A 20394-nucleotide genomic window follows, 5' to 3' on the forward strand; every position below is an offset into this window, starting at 1 on the left:
ATGGGTGGGCCAGGTGCACAGAGGGCCCGGGATCAGGGGAGGCCAGACAAGAAAAGGCACCGGAGCTCCCAGAGCTGGATGTTCTAGGAAATTCCCATGTGTCAGCCACGGGACGGGGAGGCATCAAGACCTCATGGCCTGAAGTGGCAGCCGCAACCTCCCCTGCCCGCCCCAGCAGCAGAACAGTATGATACCACCTCCTTCGCTCACACAGACCTTTACGTCTGTGATGGCACTTGATCCTCCCCGTTGACAGAAGGAGCTAAGTGCCACCCCAACCACCACCACCACCACCATCGTCATCCCCAGTTTATGGAGGAGAAAGCTAGGGCTCAGAGAAGTTAGCCAGTTGCCAAGGAGCCAAGCCAGATAAATCACAAAGTCAAAACTTGACCAAGACCTTGCAATGGGCCACCCGCCTGGTGGCCAACACTGTGCTGGGACAGACGTGTTTACTTCCTGTGACAGGACATCAGGTCACTGCAAGGAACACAAGCCCGGGTCCCCAGCTCACAGCCCACATCACAGTTAGAGACCTTTCCAATGATTAATTACAACTAAGAAGAGGAGCTACACCAAAAGGGGGACTTCACTCTGCGTGTGTGTTATAATTTACTACTGTAATTCATTCCAGGGAGCAATAAGCTGGGAAATGAGAGCGCCAGACGTGGGTGCTACCCCCTCCCTGGGACCACACACGTAATAAGATGCCCACTGCACGGCCTGGCAACAGGTCTAGAACGAGGGAACAGAGAACCACCACATACAGGGCAAAGAGATTTTTTTAGCAAAAAAACAAAAACAACAACAAAAAAAAGGAAAACAAAAACATGGGTTGTTACCAACAGGCAGGAAATGAGCGGGCGCCACACACGTGCTGGCAGCACCCTCTGGTGGCCGATCAGGGCACTGCAGCCTCCATTCCCATGGAAGAAACGGACCACAGTGAAAATGTGGCTAACATTTACTGATCCCTAATTCTGGCAGGCACCACAGTTTGACCGTCACCCACTTAACCTTCACATTAATCCAGTGGGGGAGGGACTGCTATCCCCACTTTATTTTTTTTTAATATTTTATTTATTTGAGAGGGAGAGAGAGCACAGGTGCGCAAGAGCAGGGGGCGGGAGAAGCAGACTCCCCGCTGAGCAGGGAGCCCGATGCTCCACCAAGTACAAAAGCGAAATGATTCCTCTCGTACTGTCTACCAGGATAGGGCTACCTACCCTTGGGCAGGGTGCTGGGTTCGAGGGCTTCTCAGGTATGGCGTGGCTCTGTTTGGATCCACAAGGAATTCTGTCTGTGAACGTTCGTGGAGCTGTTTCTCTATACACGCTCTTCTACATGTATGCTATACGTCAATTTAAAAAATGGAAACAGCAAATTTTAAAGGAAAAAAATGTAAGGAAAAAAAGTAGATTAATGACACATGAGGTGAGAGTGAGGGCAGCCATGAAGCCCAGACCTAGACGTGAACCCACCTCTGCCCAAGTAGCTGTGTCCCTGACTCCTGTGGGTGCTTGGTCTCATGTGCTTGTTTCCTCATCTGCTATACAAGCCCAGCTCAGGGACCAACACCTCAAAGGCACAGTCCAACAAATGGTGGGAAGGGCATCAACCTGGGCCAGGAGTCAGGGCCTGGGGACACCAACCCCTAACTGCCTCCCATCTCCAATATGGCAGATTCTGTGTAAGTGTCTGAATCTCTATCGGTCCAAAACAGAAGTGGCCTTCAAATGGTTCAATGTGAAACCTGGCCTTCAAGCCTCACCTAGAGGTTAATGTGTAGAGAGACAGAGCCTCCTGGGCCCAAGTAAGGGGGTGGAGACAGCCCCACCCAACACCCACCTCCACTATGGCCTGAGGCCCAACATGCACCTGCCCTCCTGCCCCTCCCATCTCCAAGGTGCCCTCCCAGCTCCAAGGATCGGTGGGCTGAAGCTCCAATAAGTGCACACCTGAATTTGTGGTATTATGCATCTCATAAAATGCTGATGAACATAACAGCTTCTTTAACTCACAAAGTTAACGTTTTTATTAAATGGGAGGGAGAAATCCCATGGGTGTTCCTTTGCTGAAACTGGATTAACAAAATAAAATGAGAAATGCTCAAGATCAGCTATAATTAACGCTGGGCCAACAGTTGCATTATAATTTTATGCGTACACATTTCTTCCATGTTGAAACTTGGCATAATTTTTTTAAGCTATTTTTAAGCACTCTCCGAGTGTGAGCCTCGGGAAACAGAGTATACTCGCATTTAACATAATCCTAAGTGAAGAGCTGGGCCCCTTTCTTGGGAAAGCACCACAAATTATGTGAACAGGAACCAGCCCCATCACCCACTTCTCTAGCTCTCCACCCCAGCAGATCTGTGCGAAGATCTGAGGATGTGGGGAGCCTCCTGTGCAAAGGACCGAGGTGGCTCCAAAACTCCCACAAAATGCCTCCAAGGTGACCGCGTCTCTGGGATCATTTCCACGTTAAACACAAAGTGAGCGAAATCTTGCACCGTTTTATAGGACATTTAAGGGAGACAGCAATGCCATGGCCGCCGGCACCAGGCCTCTGACTTCCCAGTGTTTGGTTTTTTTTGTTGTGCTGCTTGATTTTGATTCCTTTGTGTGTCTGACAAGCCTTTTATCTCACTTCTGAAGGGAAAGAAAGGGCTGCAGGTCCCAAACTCTGGGTTCAAACCCTGCCCACACCACAGCTTCAGAGTGACTGGGGCAACCTTTCCTTCCCAAACCTGCAGGTGCTCAGCGAGAAGAGGAGACCATCGAAGCTGCCTGCTGACAATATGGGGAGGGGGGAGGTGATCATGGGGTAAACAGTGGGAAAAGGACTTTGCAGACGGCTAAACATGGCGTAAATGCAGAATAGAACTGACTCTCTGAAATCCAGGGCAGTTGGGCTGGTTGGCTAAAGCTACCGACCATGTGCCTGGTTGCTTCCCTCCCACCACTGGTCCTATCTGCTAAAGAAGCCAGTACGGGCCTACATACATACACACACGCAGGCACACACACAGATGCACCTGTGTGCATAACACGTACATGCAGGTACACGTTAGACGCATGACAGACACGTGCTATGCATGCATGTGTGCACAGACACGTGTTATACACACACACATGCTGCCCTTAGGAAAAGAAAAGATGGAGGCGACTCAGAAGTTCTCTGAGGGATGGACATAAACCATCCAGCATGAATGAAGACAACGAGTAGAACCCAAGGCTCTGAGAAGAGAAAGCCACCACAAGGAAGGGGGGAAGAAGGTGGGCAAACAAGGGAAGGAAGGAGAGAGGCCAGGACTCACACTTCCGGAGTCTGAGACAGGCTGGCACCTGGCGGGGGACGGGGGGGTGGGGGGGGCCTGGGCAGCAGGAGCTAGGGATGCAGATCCCATAAGAGGAGTGCAGACCCAGCAGTGGAGAGACAACTTGGAGGGGTCCCCCAGCCTCCTCCCTCTCCAGCAGGAGCTCAGATTCTACCCACAGTGTCTTCCCTGCTGCACCCCAAGCCCACAGGGGAAGGAAGAGCCAGAGCCCCAGGGATCGGGAGATGCCGCCGGGTCCCTGCAGCCATTGCTTAATGACCAGGACTGTTTTCTGATTAGAGCTGTCCAGCCCTTGTTTCCTCACTCTACTTCCCAGGTTATTTTAAAGATGAACTGTTTCTTCTAGCATCGCCCGAAGTGCACTGCCTGACACCCGTTAGTGAAGACGCCACCTGCCCGGTCCCCATTTCATGTGCAGCCTACTCACACCCCACCCCTGGTAACCTGGGCAAAAGGGCAAAAATAAAGCCCTTAGAAAGGCTGACTCTGGCTCACCCCTTCTCCTGCCTGGGCAAGGCTTCAATTCAATGCACGCGTGATGTATACTTGCCCAGATAAAGCAGGGGTGCGAGGGCCAGGAGGAGAGAAAAGCACAGAGCAGCATTTCCGGGGCTGTTCCTGCTCAAGGAGAAGCTGTGGAGGGCCTGCCACTCAGCCACCAGCACCCAAGAGACCCCCTCCAAGCATCTGCTGTCCTACAGAAACAGGAGCACTGGCGTGATTTCAAATTCTCTAACAGCCACATTAAAACAAAAAGAAACAAGTAAAATCAATTTTAACAACATGTCTTCTGTAATCCAGGTTATCCAAAATACTACCATTTCACTTATAATCCATTTGTAAAAGATCGATGAGAAATTTCATTTTTTTTTCTTTTTGTATCAAGTCTTCAAAATCCGGTGTATGGTTTCCACTTACAGCATACCAAAGTTTGCACTAGACACAAATCCAGTATTCACTTTGTTTCCAAAACCCCAGGCAACTTTTCCACTGCAGATCAGAGAAACGTTGGCATGCGGACCCCACTCCCCCACACATTCAGCAGGACCGGAGAGGGCCTCTACCACCCCAACGTCTTTGGGACCCACCAAGTTAGGAAAACCAACACAGGAATTAGGAAATTTAGACCATGTCGACAAGAGTCCCTGTCCACACTGTTATGAGAGAGGCAGAGGACAAAGGAATGTTTTCATTTATTACTGTCACGGGCTTAGAAGCCCCCTGTCTGCTCCAGGCTCCTGAGGTCATAATCAAAAGAGACCAAATAAAATAAAAGCCTGGGCAGGAACGGAAGGCAGATATGGGAAACATGCAAATTCAACTTCAAATTGTAAATGTCCGCTCTACTTATTATGAAAGCCTGAGACAGGTCTCAGTGATAAAGTAGTCTGAACTTGAAAACTAATTCCAGGAGAAAGAACTACCCTGTAATATCCAGATGTGTCGAAGTTTTTTTCAAATTCCAGAACAGAGCTTTAAATTAAGCAGGAAGAGCCAGGGGGAAAGGAATTCTCCAAACCCCACCGGCCACCCACCCCAGCCTACCAGAATGATCTGGCCCACTCTTCCTAGTAACTAAGATGTGAAGTAAGTATTAGGTATATTCTCCAAATGCCTGGGGTATTAGGGAAAGAAGTAATTTTTAACCTATGTTCATCAGCTTCATAATACAACATTTAGTAAGTGCCTTATATGTGTCACACATTATGCTGGGCACATTTAGAAATGAGTAAGATACAGACCCTCCCACTTTGTTCATGAGAATAATTTAAAGTGATTGTGGTTTTATTTGTGGTCTAATTTCATACTCTTGCCTTGGAAAGGACAGAGAGGTGCCTAAATCCGGCCTCCTGGCCAGTGTCCAGATGGGACGGACAGCCCTATCAGACCCTTGCCTTCAGTGTCTGAACAGCTACCATTTATGTTTACACAGCTGGGAACTTTAGAAGGTCAGGCAACTGCCCTTTCTCCCTGCCCTGGCTCCAGCTAGTGCAGCCTCAGGGTGACCCTGGCAAGGCCAGCCCCTTGGCCTTATCTGAACAGGCCATCCAGGGGTCCCAGGGGTCTTCTCCCTTGCAAGCCCGGCAGCCCAGTCCTTCAGCCACACCTAATGGGTCCCCAAGCTTGGCTACGGCCAGGCCAGTCCTGGCGCGCAGGGCGCGCATCTCCTAAACCACCTGCCGCAGGTCTATACACACACATGTCCCCTAGGGGGCGATAAAGGGCAAAGGAGAACTCCGGCCTCCAGGAGCTAGTTCAGATCCACAAGCTTGAAATTCTACGAAGTGGGTAGGGCTGGCAGGTGCCTGCAGTCTGGTTAGCAGACTTGTTTTAGATCGGGAACCTTTCTTCAAGTCTCAGCTCCAACCTCACTTTCTCAGACAGCCCTTTCTTAAACCCCCTTCAATATAACTGAGGTCGTGGTTACTCTGTCTTGCCCTCCCTGTATTCACTTTAGCAGTAATTACCACCACGTGTAATCGTGTATTTAATGGTGTGTTTGCTTAACCTCTGTCTCCCCTAATAGACTGTATGCTCTAAAAACATCAATTTCATTTCATTCAAGATACAGTTAAAAGCTTAAAAAGATCAATGCTGCAGGCTAATAAAGATATTTACCTATAAACAGAGAAATGCTGCCGAATTCCTTTGTTGTGAGGACGAGAGCATTTCCAGAGTGTTCACTCTGAGGCCCTGAGGATGTTACCAAGTCACTCCTCATTCTCACTTCCTGGCAAAACAAGTCAGGACCTCCTGCTGGGGAGACACCCGATGAGCTCTGGGAGCTCTGGGTGCGGGCCACCGGCCAGTCCCCCGCAGGGGGAAAGCTCTTCACTGCTCTGGTTCTCCGACTCTGCAAAATGGGACTAAACGCAGCATTCGGAACAGTGGTTGGAAGAGAAAGCAGACGCAGACAAAGGGCCTGAAAGTGAGCTGCTCCGTGAGAGAGAAGAGGGTCCAGAAGTGCGCAGGGCACCCACCCCCCGCAAGGGGGCGTCCTACTTCAACCGCACAGCTTCTAGGGGAGTTCTGCTCCTCCCTGGACACTTACACCCTGTGTACACAAACAGAGACACTCTGCGCTCCCTGCGTCCACGTCCCCACAAAAAAAGAAGCAAAAGTCAGTCCTTTCACTGAAATACAGAAAGTACACTCAACCCAAACATTCAAGCACTTAAAGTAGAAAAATAGTAAATAAGCATTTATGGGGATAATCCCTAAAGTGAAATACAAAAAGAAACAAATGAACAGAACTGGACTTTAACTGAGCAACATAGGGGCGCCTGAGTGGCTCAGTCGGTTAAACGTCTGCCTTCGGCTCAGGTCATGATCTCAGGGTCCTGGGATCGAGCCCCACGTCAGACTCTGCTCCGCGGGGAGTCTGCTTCTCCTTCTCACGCTCCCTCTGCCTGCTGCCCCCCCCGCTTGTGCGCGCGCGCTCTCTCTCTCTATATATATGAAATAAGTAAAATCTTTAAATAAAAAAAAGAAAAATGAACAACATAACTGCACTGAAATGGGAGGGAAGGGCAGGGGAGGGTAAACCAGGTCACTTTGGAGGCTGGTGTTTGCACCCCCCTCGGCCCCCGGTAAAAGAGACACAGAGATCTGATTAAATACTGAACTCGAGTTAGTGGGTCTCTTTCCCAGAGACACAGGTTAGCAATTTGGAAACTATTTTTAGTAGATCCTAGGACTGAGCAAATAAGTAACTTGCTGTGGGTACTGGGAGGCAGTCTCTCTGGGTCAGAGAAGGGAGTTACAGATACGGAAAGGGAAGGGTGGAGTAGATGCCGGTGCCTTTGGAATTGGAAAGATCTGCAGATATGGACGTGGGTCGGCCACATCTGAACTTTCTACGCGTCTGAGTGGTAGATGCGCACACGCACCCATTTCCCCGCTGTGCTTAAGGAGAAACAGTGACACTCCAGCCATCATGGCTCACCTAGTCCCACATCTCCGTCTCTCAATACCATGCTCCACTTGAACCCGTTCTCCTCTAGAACCAGCCGATTCCAGAGCTGGAGAGGGAATACCTTGTTGTACAGAGACCAGGGAAGTTGTCAGAGAACGAGGGGGCACGTCAAAGAGGCTTCGATTAGCCAAATATGGGGAAATTGGGACATCAAATTAAATAATATAAAGGATCCCAAACCAATGAATAAAGAATTCATGAGTCCAGTTTTATAAAAAACGGGACACTCTCACTCACACAGAAAGACAACTAATAAATGCAGAAGAAATGATGGCATTCAAGACACATTATCTGGCAACCCTCAGTGCTAACGGGGTCTGGCAAGAGTCATCAGTGGAGGCTAAAACGAGGGGTGGAGAAAGTCTGAGCAATGAAGAGGAGCGGGCCAGGGACACGGTCCCAAAATATCTCACTGTGAGACAATTTCCAAGGAGAAAAACAGTAACTGTCCCTCGAGAGAAGCTGACCCCCTCCAACGTGCAGGGCCGTGCGTCGGCGCGACGTCTGTGGTGCTCGCACCCACACCGCAGGATCCAAATGGGATCAACGATGAATCTCGGCGTAAGGCCCAAGGGAGGGACGCTCTACAAAATAACGGGTCCATACTCTTCAAAACTCAGTGTCGTGGAACACAAAGACACAGGAACTGCTCCCTGTTCAAAGGGTAAAGGGACACAATGACCGAACGCAGTGCTTGAGCCATGATTTCCGTCTGCTTTATATGAAATTGTTGGAACTGGTGAAACTGGATTTCAGCTGGTGAAATCTGAATAGCGCTACATCGACGTTCCTGTCTCACTTTGACCCTCGTAAGGTGATTATGTGGGAGAATGTCCTTGTTTAGAGCACACAAACACTGGAAATATTTAGGAGCAAGTCAAAGGGCATTATGTCTGCAACTCGGCTGCCAGGGCTTTGAAGAGAAGGGAGGGGGCAGGGGAAGGGCAGGGGACACGTCCTGGGATGTCCTCAGTCCAGCAACTCACCAATGACCCGGAACATGACCAGTCTTGACCCACAGGACCCTCATTGTCACACCCTGCCTCTCAGCGGCTCAGACCACACACACGGGCACAGTTTAGGAACCACAGAGATAAGGCAGGCACCGGGCACCAGGGCTGGTCAGGAACATCCGCAGGGAATTGCCCCACTGACGGCAGCAGTGCAAGAAAAAGCAGAGAAAGAGGGAAAGATGGAGGGCAACCCCACTCCGGGCCAACAGCAATCTCTGGCAGGCAACACGTCAGGTTAAGAGCACAACTATGGACGCTTCTAGACTCTGCCAGAAAAGCAGGAAGATCCAGAGTAGGAGGGTGCGGTTCCACCCCCCAAGAGAGCGAGGCAGTGCAGTACCTCTCACGGTGCGTGGGACTGTCGGAGGGGGAGCTCTCGGCCAAGGTGATTTTCAGGTCCTGCCATTGCAGGGCCAAGGCAGCGGCCGGGCAGCAAGCAGAGGGCCCAGGGATGGCGGGCACTGGCGGGTGGGGGCCAGCAGCACAGCCTGGGGGTCTCCAGCAGCGACTCGGAATCTCTCCCCAGCCACCTGGGGACCCTGTACTCAGCTCAGCCTGCTCTTGGTCGGTGAGCCCGCAGGGGCCCCCTGAAGGCACCCACTTGAGCAGCAGCTTCAGAGTCCACCTGTTAGAGAATAAACTCACAGACGTTTAGCTCCCATGTTACAGAAATGGAAACAGGCTCCAAGGAGCCCTGTCACATGGTGGGGCCGAAATTCCAAGCTAGGTCTCTGAGACTCCACAGTCTGTGCCATCCTCCAGTGCCTACATTTCCAGGGCACCCCCAGGGGCTGGGCAGGGGGACGGGGGCCCCAGATTCAGTCAGCGGACAGGCAGGGCCAGCGAAGGCTGTCCCGGCTCAGCTCTCAGGCCCGGCCCTGGACACAGAAGGCAGGAGGCTGTGGAGGGTCAGTGAGGGACTCTGGGCGCACGGAGGCTGCTCACCCTGCGGGGCTCCTTTGTGCCTCCCTCCCTGCCTTTACCCCTGCTCTGCCCTCTGCCCTCCCACCACCCTGGTCAGGGCTCCGATGTCACCCTAAGGCTTTGGGGAGGCCCTCCCTCAACCCCAGGCAGCAGCAACCTTGACGCCGTCCCCCTCACTCTACTCTGTACAATCTGTAGCACTGCCTGCCCCCCCACACACACTGCACAACTCCGTGAGTTGATGCACAAGCGTGTGGTCGTGGAACCATCCCCACAACTGACAACACACAACAGAACTCCCCCCCCCCACCAAGCCTGCAGTCCATGCCCCTCCCTGATGGCTCCTGGAACTGAGGACTGTTTTCCGGTCCTGTCAGTCTGCCTTTTCTAGAGGTTCTGAAAACTGGAATCAGTCTTTTGTTTTCAATTGTATTACAATAAACAATTTACCAACTTAGCCATTTTTAAATGTACAGTTCAGGGGCATTAAGCACATTCCCACTGCTGTGCAGCCACCCCTGCCATCCGTCTCCAGAACTTTTCCTCTTCCCCAGCTGAGCCCCATTCCCATGAAAGAATCACTCCCCAGTCCGACCTCCTCCAAGCCCCTGGCAAACACCCTCTACAGCGTCTCCACCGAACTGGCTGCTCCTTCGTCCTTCACGTAAGTGCAATCACACTGTCGGTATCTACCTTCCTGTGCCTGCCTTATTTCACTTAGCACAAGGTGCTCAAAGTTCATCCAAGTCCCAGAACACGTCAGAACTTTTTAAGAAGGAATAACATCTGTGGTACAAATGCACATTTTGTTCAGCCATTCATCTGTCAATGGACATCTTTATGCTACTGCAAATAATGCTGTATGAACACGGCATACGAATACCTCTGAGTCCTTGAGTTCAATTACTTTGGGTGTTACACAGAACCAGTAACTGCTGGATCATATAAAAATTCTAGTTTTCATTTTCTGAGGAACCTCCATACAGTCTCCATAATGACTGCCACTTAGATTCCCGCCAACAGCGCACAAGGGTTCTAACTTCTCCACACGTTCGCAGTAGGTAGTCTTTTGTGCCTGGCTTCTTTCACTTAACATGGTTTGGTTTGGTTTTGGCGTTTTAGGATTTTATTATTAGGTAATCTCAATACCCAGCGCGGGGCTCAAACCTACAACGCCCAAGATCAAGAGTCACACGCTCTACTGACTGAGCCAGCCAGGCGCCCCTCACTTAACATGTTTTTCAGAAGAATCCATGTTGTTGCCTCACTGGCAGTTCATTCAATTTTATTGATGAGCCATATTCCATTGTGTGGCTGTACCACAACAGGTTTAGCGATTCATCCGTTGATGAGCATTTGGGGTGACTCCAATTTAGGGCTACCACAAACGGAGCTGTTATGAACACATGCATACAGGTCTTCACGTGGACACACGTTTCATTTATCTTGGGTAATTACGTAGGAGTGGGACTGCTGAGTTAGATGGTATGTGTCTGACATTGTAAGAAACCTCCCAATGATTTCCAAAGCGGCTGCGCCATCCTGCCTCCCTCCCCAACGTCCACCTGTGAGTGCTCTAGGTGCTCCACACTCTTACCCGCCTTGGATGTCGTCAGTCTTTGTAGTTTCTGCCACTCTAGCAGCTGTGGAATACATCTTGTCGTGGCTTTAAGTTACAACTCCCCAGTGATAATGATGGTGAGCATCTTTTCCCACGCATCCTGCCCACTTGTATCAGCTCCTCTGCAAAATCTCTCTCAAACCTTTTGCTCATTCTTTAACTGATTTCATCTTCTCTGTGGCTGTGAGAACGGGACTCTCGGGGCCCCCGCAAGTCCCACTTCTGGGGGCACCATTCCTGGAGTACGGCGTGAGCAGTCAGTCGAAGGTTCAGGCCTCAGCCAGGGCCTCGCGCACACAGCAGGACCAGATACGTGTCGGCAGTAGCAGGAAGACGCTGCTTTTATCTCTGGTGACCCAGATCTCCCCCAGCCGCCAGGCCTCAGCAGCAGACCCAGGCCTTTCCCTACAGCCTGGTCCAGGCCCAGGTTCTGGAACCAGGCAAGGTCCTAACTGAGGGCCCATAAGGAGCCTCTCTAAGGGCTCACAGGCCCAATGTGTGCTGGGCTGCTGGTGCCAACACTGAATGACCACGGAGCTCCCTGTCACCACACCTGACCTCTGCTTCTTTGTTTGCAGAGATGATATGGCCACTTCACAGGGCTTTTGCGCAGAATAACCGATGTGAAGCACCTGACTGAGCAGGTCTGCAGACATGACAGTTATTATTAGTACCAGACCCTAGCTTACTCCCCCAGCAACTGCATGCTTTCGTAGAGGTCAGGCCTCTATTTCATGTTTTATTGTGTATTATTACAAAATCCCTCTGATTAAGCATTTAATTCTCAAAGACGCTACTGAAACGTACAAGATGGTCAGGGGAAGAAGGTGAGGCTTCAGAGACGGAAGGAAAAGACAGATGGTAGAAGAAAGGAAAGGAACCTGCCATGTACCAGGTGTGTTCCCAAGCCTCCTCTCCTGGCCCTTTACAACAGGAGCCCTATTTATACACAGGGCAACAGGGGCGCCATGACTCACCAAGGTCCCACAGCCCTGAGACAGCAGGACCAGGGCTTCCACGGCTTTTTCCATTCTAGGGCCCCCAATCCCTGCACGACCTGAGCCCGGTTCCCCGCCTGTGGCCCAGGGGCAGGGATGTTGGGGCAGGGCTCACGCCGCTCAGGACAGATTCCTGGAGCCCCTAGAAGCTCCCAACCACAGGGTTCCCATCCCCACACCCCGCCCCCCTGTGTGGATGTCCAGTGTTTCTAGACTTATTTGTTGGAAGAGACTTTCCTTTCTGCACTGAATTACCTTGGACCTTTTGTTGAAAACTATGTGTGGGTCCAACTCTGAGCTTCCTGGTCTATTCCACTGATCCCTACTTCACACCGTACACAACCTAATTTGAGAGAGACGGTAGACCCCAACCTAAAAGCAAGTATAAAGCTTTAAAAATAAATATATAAACACACTTAGGAGAATATCGTTGTGACCTTAAAGTAGGAGAACATTTCTTAGAAGAGGATACAAAAAACACTACCTATAAAAGCAAAAATAATGGTAAATCAGACTTTATTAAAATTATAAACTTCTGAACAAAAGATAAAATTAAGAAAACTAATAAGTGAGCAGAGACTGGGAAAAAATATTCACAACACATATCTATGACAAAGGACTCATATTCAGACTATATATACAGAACTCCTACAAGCCAACAATTACAAAGACAAGCAACCCAATGTTTAAAATAGGCAAAAAATTTAAATCCACATTTCTCCAAAGATGATATACAAATGGCTGGTAAAGTCCAAGAAAAGGTACTCAGGATCGCTGATCATCAAAGAAATGCAAATTAAATGAGATGCTCCCTGCACTCCCTCTAGACTAAATCAAAAGGAAAAACAGTGACAAGGCCAGATGTGGGTGAGCATGTGCAGCAAGTGGAACTCTCCTACGGGGCTGATAGAGGTGCAAAACACTACTATTCCAGGAAGCTATCTGGAAGTTTCTTAAAAAGCTGGGGTGCCTGCGTAGCTCAGTCACTTGAGCGTCCGGCTTTTGATTTCAGCTCAGGTCATGACTTCAGCAGTGAGATGGAGCCCCGCCTCAGGCTCAGAGTGAAGCTGCTTAGGATTCTTTCTCCCTCTCCCTCTGGCCCTCCCCATGCCCCTCCCAGGCTTGTGCAAAAGTGCGCGTGCTCTCTCACGCTTAAAAAAAAAAAAAAGTTAAATACACTTCTGTCCTACAACCCAGCCATTCCACTACCCAAACGCAATGCAAATATAGGTCTACAAAAAACCCTGTACAAGAATGGTCATGGCATCTTTCTTCACAATAACCAAAACCTGCAAAGAAGCTCAGGTGTTTTATCATATAAACATCCATACAATGGAATGCTATTAGAAAATAAAAGAAACACAAGCCTGGATCTCAGAACCTCTATGCTGAGTGAAAGAAACCAGACACCAAAGAATTCTATGATGTTCCACGAAAAGCAGGTGTCTGTGGTGACATTACTCAGACCAGTGGTTGCTTGGGGTGAGAGGCAGGAATTGGGTGGGAGGCAGCAAGAAAGAACTTTCCGGAGGGAGGATAAAGTTCTACCCTGCCAGGGTGTGGTAACACGGGTGGTCAAACTGTACATTCATGGTCTGTGCATTTCACTCTATCTATCATTACACCTCAAAGAAATTGTCCTCACGCAGCTGCCAGCTGCTGAGGCAAACTGGCAGGCCCTATTATCCTCTCGTTGTTCAAAGTTTTCGTAAGAAAGTCCCAACAGCTTTCTGCTGTTCGAGAGACCATCCCCACAGACCTCTAGCATCCCCACCCCTGCCTCCGGCCCTAGCACTCACCCAGGTCACACAAAACACAGCTGTGGGTGGCTCACACCTGGGCCTCAGAACCACAGACCCCTCTGCAGTGTACCTCTGCTCACTCTGCAAGTTCCAGTTCAGGCACCTCCTCCTTCAGGAAGGCCCTCCTTGAATCCCCTGGCCTGAATTCTTGGGGCTCACTCCCATCAGAGCACTGGGCACTTTCTCCTAAGGGAATGGGTTTTCCACTGCTAGGACAGTGCCATGGCCTTAGGAGGAAACAGTGTGTCAGATTGGACCTTCCATTCCCAGCTCTTGGCACAAGCATCTGGGTGAACCCAGGAATCAGCTTGGCAGTGGGAAAAAAAAAAAGGAAAAGAAAAGGTCCTGAGGGGCAGAGAAGTGGTGGTGGCCCCTGAAGGAAAGATCTGGTGGCAAAAAGGCGGAGTACTGACACAGAGAAGGAAGCCAGTAAGGGCCCCACAAGGAGCCGTGGCAATGTCTTACAAGGCCCTCCAGGACGCCAGGAAGCCCAAGACCCCCAGTTCCAGAATGCTGCTCCCAAAGCCTCCTGCTCCCCGTTTCCAGGTGCCAAGGCTGAGTGGGTCCTGGCAGCCCCCGAGGGCCCCAGCAAAGCCAGGGGCTGCTCTGAAGCCAGGTACCCCACCCTGCCCATCCTGTGTCAGCCCAGACCCAGTTTGGGGGCACAAAGGCACCAGCTTCCAGACTTCAATACTTTGCAGTTCCATTTGTTACACGATTTAAAAGAACAAAGAAAAGTCTGTTACCAGATTTAAAATCCTTTTTATATTAATATGCCAAGCATAATCTTTTTATAAGCAAACTCAATTACCTATATATTTTCTGTTTCTTGACAAAAAAGAGAGGCAACTTCAAATCTGTAATAAATGTTTAATATGTCTATTTCTTTCACTCCCGGATTCCTTTTTTTTTTCTTTAAAAAATTAAAGTCTACCGCACCTTTCCAACCACAAGCGTTTCCAAGTTGCAAGTCGATGACAACGCACTAGGCTTTACGACGGAGAGATCAGGTCTGGGTCGGGAAGGGATAAACACCAGCGCCACCAGGCCCTGAGCAGGGAACAGGATTAGGTTTCCTTTTGCAGGCGGAGGGAAGGCACAGGGCTTCCAAGAGTTGCAAGATTTCCCTCAGGGTAGGAACCTGGTGATTGGCAGATCTGCAGACCCAGAGCACACGTTCTCTCCACCCTCCGAATTGTTCCAGCCCTTAAAGTTGACACCTGCCCTTGAGAAATTTCAAAGACAGTGAAATTTTAACAGAATAAACAGCTGAGAACAAAGAGAAAACGTCACTCCAGGCTCAGTCCCTTCTACAGAATTAAATCGGCCCAGCTTGACGGGGAGGTTTTCAGAGGCAGCATGCTTGAAACTATCTTTAAAAGGAAACGTAATGAAGGAGAGTCTTTTCAATATACCTAATTCTTGACTGCCCTTGCCCTAGGCAGAAATTTAATTCTACTTAAGGACAACTATCTTTAAGAAGTTGTTATGCAAATTATAAGGCAAGGGGAGAAAAGGAACAGAAACCATTTTCCCAGGTAAACGAGAGAGGCTGAGAATTGCCCGGTGGTAACCGATCTCTAATGTACTGTGATGACCACCACCTAACAGCCGGGCCCTACAGACCCTATGCAACTCCACCCTATCACGTAGTACACTGCTTCCCCTAAATCAACCTAACAACCCAGCAAAACAGGCAACTCCTTTCAGAAATGAGCTGATCACGAGTTGACAATAATACATTTAAAAAACCTGATCTCGCGTTAATTCCAGCTGGAAATTGAAACTACAACAAATGCCCAGGTTTCTTTTCTAAAACTGTTAACCCCCCAAGAGGTGAGGTAGGCAGTTTGTTCTGTGTATCAGCAGTAGTGGAGTTACTTGGGAGGGGGAAGGCAGCAAATCAGGCAAGTCATTATCTTAAGAAAGCATGCGGGCGTAGTTCAGGGGTCCTGACCCACAGCTGTGGCTCTGGGTCCGCTCTGCCACGCACTCCACACACGCCAGGGTCGGACCCAACAGCGGGATGAGGGCTCCTGACCGCTGCCTGGCATGGAGAGAGGGGTGCCATGCACGGCTCCGGCCGGAGAGTGAGTGGCATCCCACGGCCAGCACACAAAAGCTCCGGGTGTCTTCTTCAGCCTTCCGCCGGGGACACTCACTGCAGCCGCTTCAACACGAAACGCTAGGCTCAGAAGATGAAGCTGAAAAAACAGCTGTGGAGGGTAAGCCCCTAGCCCCTAAGTCTGTCATTTCTGAAAGGTCACCGGGCTCTGCAAGGAACCCAGACTGGAAGAGGCAGGAGACCTGTTCACTCATTCTTCCACTCCCCCAGGGCATACTGAGCACTTACTGGGGGCCGAGCACTGATAGGGGGATGGAAGCAGAGCCAGGCAAGCCAAGTCCGGATTCCATCCCAAATTGGAGGAAGCTGGTTCTTAAAGCCTCTGCTCTGTCATTTTAAAACTGTATGAAGTTGACCTCTCTGAAGCTTTGTCCCTCATTAGTAAATGACACACAAATTGGCACTGGTGGGAGAACTGAGCAGCAAAACAGCCTGAGGCCAGTGCCAGCGAGTGGACGATGCTGTTAACCACAGGAGGAACGCCAAGCTCAAGGTTAAGGGTCTCGGACCAGGTGTTAGGTGGAAAGTCCAACACCTACTGGGGCAGTCAGCAGAGAAGCCGGTTCGGCGGCGAAACCAGAGACGGCTGCCTGGAGGAGGTGATCTGAGCTTAACTTTAAAGGGTAAGGAACCGGGCGGCAGGTAGAGGGTAAACGACAGGCCATCACAGCAGGTTACAGTCACCAGCAGCAACGGTATTCCCTGGCGTTTATGGCTCCCTCTACAGGACAAAAAGCTGTCCTCCAGCAGCTCAGTCGAACCCTGTCCCTACGTGAGTCTAAAGGAGCTACCCATTTCACAGAAGAGGAAACTGAGGCCGGGCAAGCAGGCGGCCCCAGCCAGGGACCGCAGGTCAGAACTGGCAGGCCGGGGATTCGAACCTCCCGCCGGCCAGGACGCCGGCGCTCCGTCGCAGGCGCGCGGCCGGCCCCATCCGTCGCCCTGGAGACAGCCCCGCGCGCGCGCGCAGTTTCCCCTCGCTCACTCGGGCTCTCATTCTCGTGACTTTTTTTTAAATAAAACCCCGAGGCGGCGGGATACCACCAACGACTGAACGTGCCGTCGAAGGACGCCGCTACGTCCGCTCTCCGCCCTGGGCCGCGGATCCCTCCGCCGCCCGGCGGCCCGCGCGCTTCTTCTCGACTCCAAACTCGAGACGGGTTCCCGCGCGCCGCGCCGCACCCCACCCCCACCTCATCCCCACCCCAACCCCCAGCCCGGCTCACCTGCCGCCCGCGTCTCCATGGCAACGCCCCCACCGCGGAGGAAAAAAAAAGCCTCGGGCTCTTCCGGGCTCCCTCCCGCGCCGACCGCGAAGGCGAGGCGCCCCGCTGATGCTTCGCTTTTTATTTTTATTTTTTTAAGAAAAGAGCCGGCGAGGTTATGGCGAATCTGCGGCATTCAACATGGCGGATGGAGTCTTCGCCCTCCTCTTCACGGGGCGCTGACGCCGGCGTAGCGTACGTCAGCCTCGGATGACCCTCCCCCAGCGCCGAGCGCGTCTATGCTGGGCGGTCTAGTGCGCATGTTCCGGTCCGGCGGCCGCGCTTTGCGTCCCGCTCCGCGGGTTCCAGCGCTCCGCTTTTTGAGCCACTCCTGGGACGGTGCTAACGAGAGGCCTGGAATCCGGATCGCAGGATTGGGAGTCTTCCCATTTCTGCCGGGAGCCAGCAGATCTACCTGCCTGCGCGTCCTTGGACTCACCTGACGTGGAGCCACTGGGCTAGACGTGCAAGAATTCTGGGTTCGTGTCCCAGTTCTGCCCTTTACTAACCAATTTGGGGCAGCGATTTAACTTTACTTGGGCTCAGTTTACTGATTTGTCAGTCGGGGTGATTACAGCCTGCCTCCCTTTCGAGGGTTGCTGTGTTTCCCCGAAGCGGGATGCTCTCCGCTGGGGGCACCCGGCTCGATGTAGTCCGGTTCGTACAGCCAGAATTCAGCAGCCTGGAGCCATGTGGAGAAAGCGCCTTCCGTCCTGACTGTCCTGCAGAAAGTCTCAGATGCGTGTGAGCACGCCTCTAGAACGCTCGCTCATTTTCCTGAGTCTGGCGCACAGCCTTCTTTCTGCAGGCAGCCTGTCTGCTTTAGATGTCATGACCTTGTTTCCAGTTTTTGTTGTGAAGGGGATCCGCTCTGCCACTTCCTTTAGATCTCAGCTCTAGTGACCTCTCCAAGGGGGCCCTCCCGCACCACCGCATCCAAAGTAACCCTCCTAAGTACCTTAATGTTTTCTGCACCGTTATCTGTTAGCGCCTGACCTGAATTTATCTCCCATCTGTCTTGGTCACCCCTTTGGCCCCAGAAACTAGAAATGAGCCTGACAGTTACCTATTGAATAAATTAATGAGTTTTGTGTTGCTTGTATTTTTAAGGCTATCTTTTGTTTATAACAAATGTTTTTCATTTTTGGTAGTAATATAGTTTTCTTTTTAAACACAACTGCTTTACATTTTTAAGAATTAGTCAACTTTCAAGAAAAGGGTACATATGCACAGACAAGGGGAAAAATGTAAAAGGGAACCTCGGGTGAGATATCTGGAAAACACTGATTTATCTTTATGGTTCCCCGGAAAAGCTTATCTTTGCCTGTTGCAAGTCTTTTTTCTGGAACAACCTCCACTCTTGCTACTCAATTCGAGATAGTCTTTGGACAGCCCTGACACTCATGCCCCTGTGTTCCCTTGGCTCTGGCTCCTATTTACCTTGCCCCATTCCCCACTAAGTTGCATTTATGTGTTTACACAGCCCCCTGCCCACGAGCTGGCCCAGGAGCACAAAAACCACACAGGTCTTTCTCGTGCTGGTTTCCCAGGTCCTACTGCGCGGTAGTAATACTAAATGAACCCATTCGTTCCCATCATCACCTGTGTTTCAGTAGTAAAATGCCCACAGACATTGAGCTTTAGGATGACATCAAATTTCTCAGGAAACTTGTGTCTTGCTCCTTAATCCTGTTCTTGGGGGATAAAGAGTCATTGTAAGACCCCGAATTTGGGCAGTCCACTAGATACATGTTCAGAGAAATCTCCTTCCCCTCTTGTTTCATTTCATCGGCATGACAACTAGGAGGTTAAGTTGGACAGATACTATTATTGTTCTTTTCTAGATGAGAAAAGGAATGTTCAGAGAGGTTATGTGGCTTTTTGAGATTACACAGCCAGCCAGTGAAGACCCAGGTGTGGAACGGGTCTCTCCACGCCCAGTGTTCTTCGCATTTTACCACCTCACCATCAGAGACTTGTCCAAACGACCCACCATGCCTCCCACAGAGCCAAGTCCAAGGTAATCATAGGGTTCCTGCCACACATCCACCACATCCTACATCACAAACAGATGGCTAGGTGGAGCCCATCACAGATTTCATTTGGAAATGAACTGCCCAAAAAGCTGCATTGATGAGCTTTTCCGTTTAGAACTATAAATATTTATAATAATCACTATTTTGCTGTGAATCGATTTCCATCAGGAAATTAGAGTTGTTCTGGTTGCTTACAATATTGGTTTTGTGCTGGGTTGCTTTCTTGCAGCAGCAATAAATGTTAGCTATTGATTAGCAGATGGATTGCTCCTGGATGTTATAACCAAAATGAATTTTGGAAATGAAGCAATTTAAAATTTGCCTCAGAATATTAACAAAGTCGAATTAAAAAAAAAAAACAACTGTGGATTATGGGTGATGGTCCTGAGTTAATTATTTGGACAGCTACAATTTTCTATATTATTCCCATGGCATTTTCTTCCTCCTCTATACAAAGAAAATTCACTGAACACTTATCATTACTGAAAACCGGCCTGGCCACAGGCATATGGAAACAACAGAGAGTCCCTTTCTATGGGACCAGATTTGCAAATGGAGAGACAAATACACCCCTGGCTCATCCATCACTCTGCTGAGTGCTTTGCATATTTTCAATCAGCAAACATCTTTATTCTTTTCATTTGCCAGTAATACCTCAAAATGCCTTCCAATTAATGAAGAAATACTGGTAGAATTAAATATAAATTGCTCAGAATTATATAATTAATGGCTTCCTACTTCCACAATGGTTCCCAGAGAAGATCAAGCTTCCCAGCTGGCCCTTTGGTGGCAATCAGCCCCTCGAGGCTAGCACATGAAAGAATTTATGTCGATAGGTTTACCAACATGAAATGGCTGCTAGTTATATAATAAATATCCTATGTAATTGAATATATTTGTGTCAATAATTTTTATAATTATATCTCATAGCTGCATGACAAATCGGCATTTACACGAAAAGAATATATACACGATTTTATAAGACACTTTCATGGAAGCAGGTTTTGATAAAGGATATACACAGGTGACCTCAATAATGGGCCTCGAGGCACACGGCGATGATAAAATCAGAGGTGGGGATAATCACAGGCTGAGTGAAGGGTTAAAAACCTCCATAGGCACACCATAGAGAAAAATCCATTTAAAACTGTATGAAAGAAAAGGGGATAGTAATATTAGAACGATATGAGCAGTCTCACTGAACAAAATTAGGACCTCAGGAGCGACGTCTTTTCTGAATTCTGTTTTTTCCGTGGCCATTGAGGGCCATCACGTCTACATGTACCCTCAGCCC

The 20394-nt window shown here is 49.9% G+C and overlaps 1 protein-coding gene and 1 long non-coding RNA gene across 5 annotated transcripts in view; one reads left to right on the forward strand and one right to left on the reverse strand.

Annotated features, from left to right (window-relative positions):
- Window positions 1-17225, reverse strand: part of ZFAT (zinc finger and AT-hook domain containing) — a 191568-nt gene extending 174343 nt beyond the window's left edge. For both annotated transcript variants that reach the window (XM_025871171.2, XM_073893234.1), the window contains exon 1: window positions 17026-17225. In XM_025871171.2, the coding sequence (XP_025726956.1) occupies window positions 17026-17200 (175 nt within the window). In that variant the 5' untranslated portion in view covers window positions 17201-17225. The remainder of the gene's footprint in view (window positions 1-17025) is intronic.
- Window positions 15381-19991, forward strand: LOC112823417 (uncharacterized). Of its 3 annotated transcripts, XR_012378357.1 has the most exons (3): window positions 15381-15899; window positions 16182-16422; window positions 17165-19991. It is a non-coding gene; the product is annotated as an uncharacterized lncRNA (long non-coding RNA). The 3 variants fall into 3 exon arrangements; XR_012378358.1 differs by lacking the exon at window positions 16182-16422; XR_003208054.2 differs by lacking the exon at window positions 15381-15899 and having other exon boundaries at window positions 15906-16422.
- The last annotated feature ends 403 nt before the right edge of the window (window positions 19992-20394 follow it).

This window comes from Callorhinus ursinus, unplaced genomic scaffold (genome assembly GCF_003265705.2).
Source record: "Callorhinus ursinus isolate GAN/ISIS: 27379988/994484 unplaced genomic scaffold, GSC_fseal_2.0 scaffold5, whole genome shotgun sequence".
Taxonomy (NCBI): domain Eukaryota; kingdom Metazoa; phylum Chordata; class Mammalia; order Carnivora; family Otariidae; genus Callorhinus; species Callorhinus ursinus.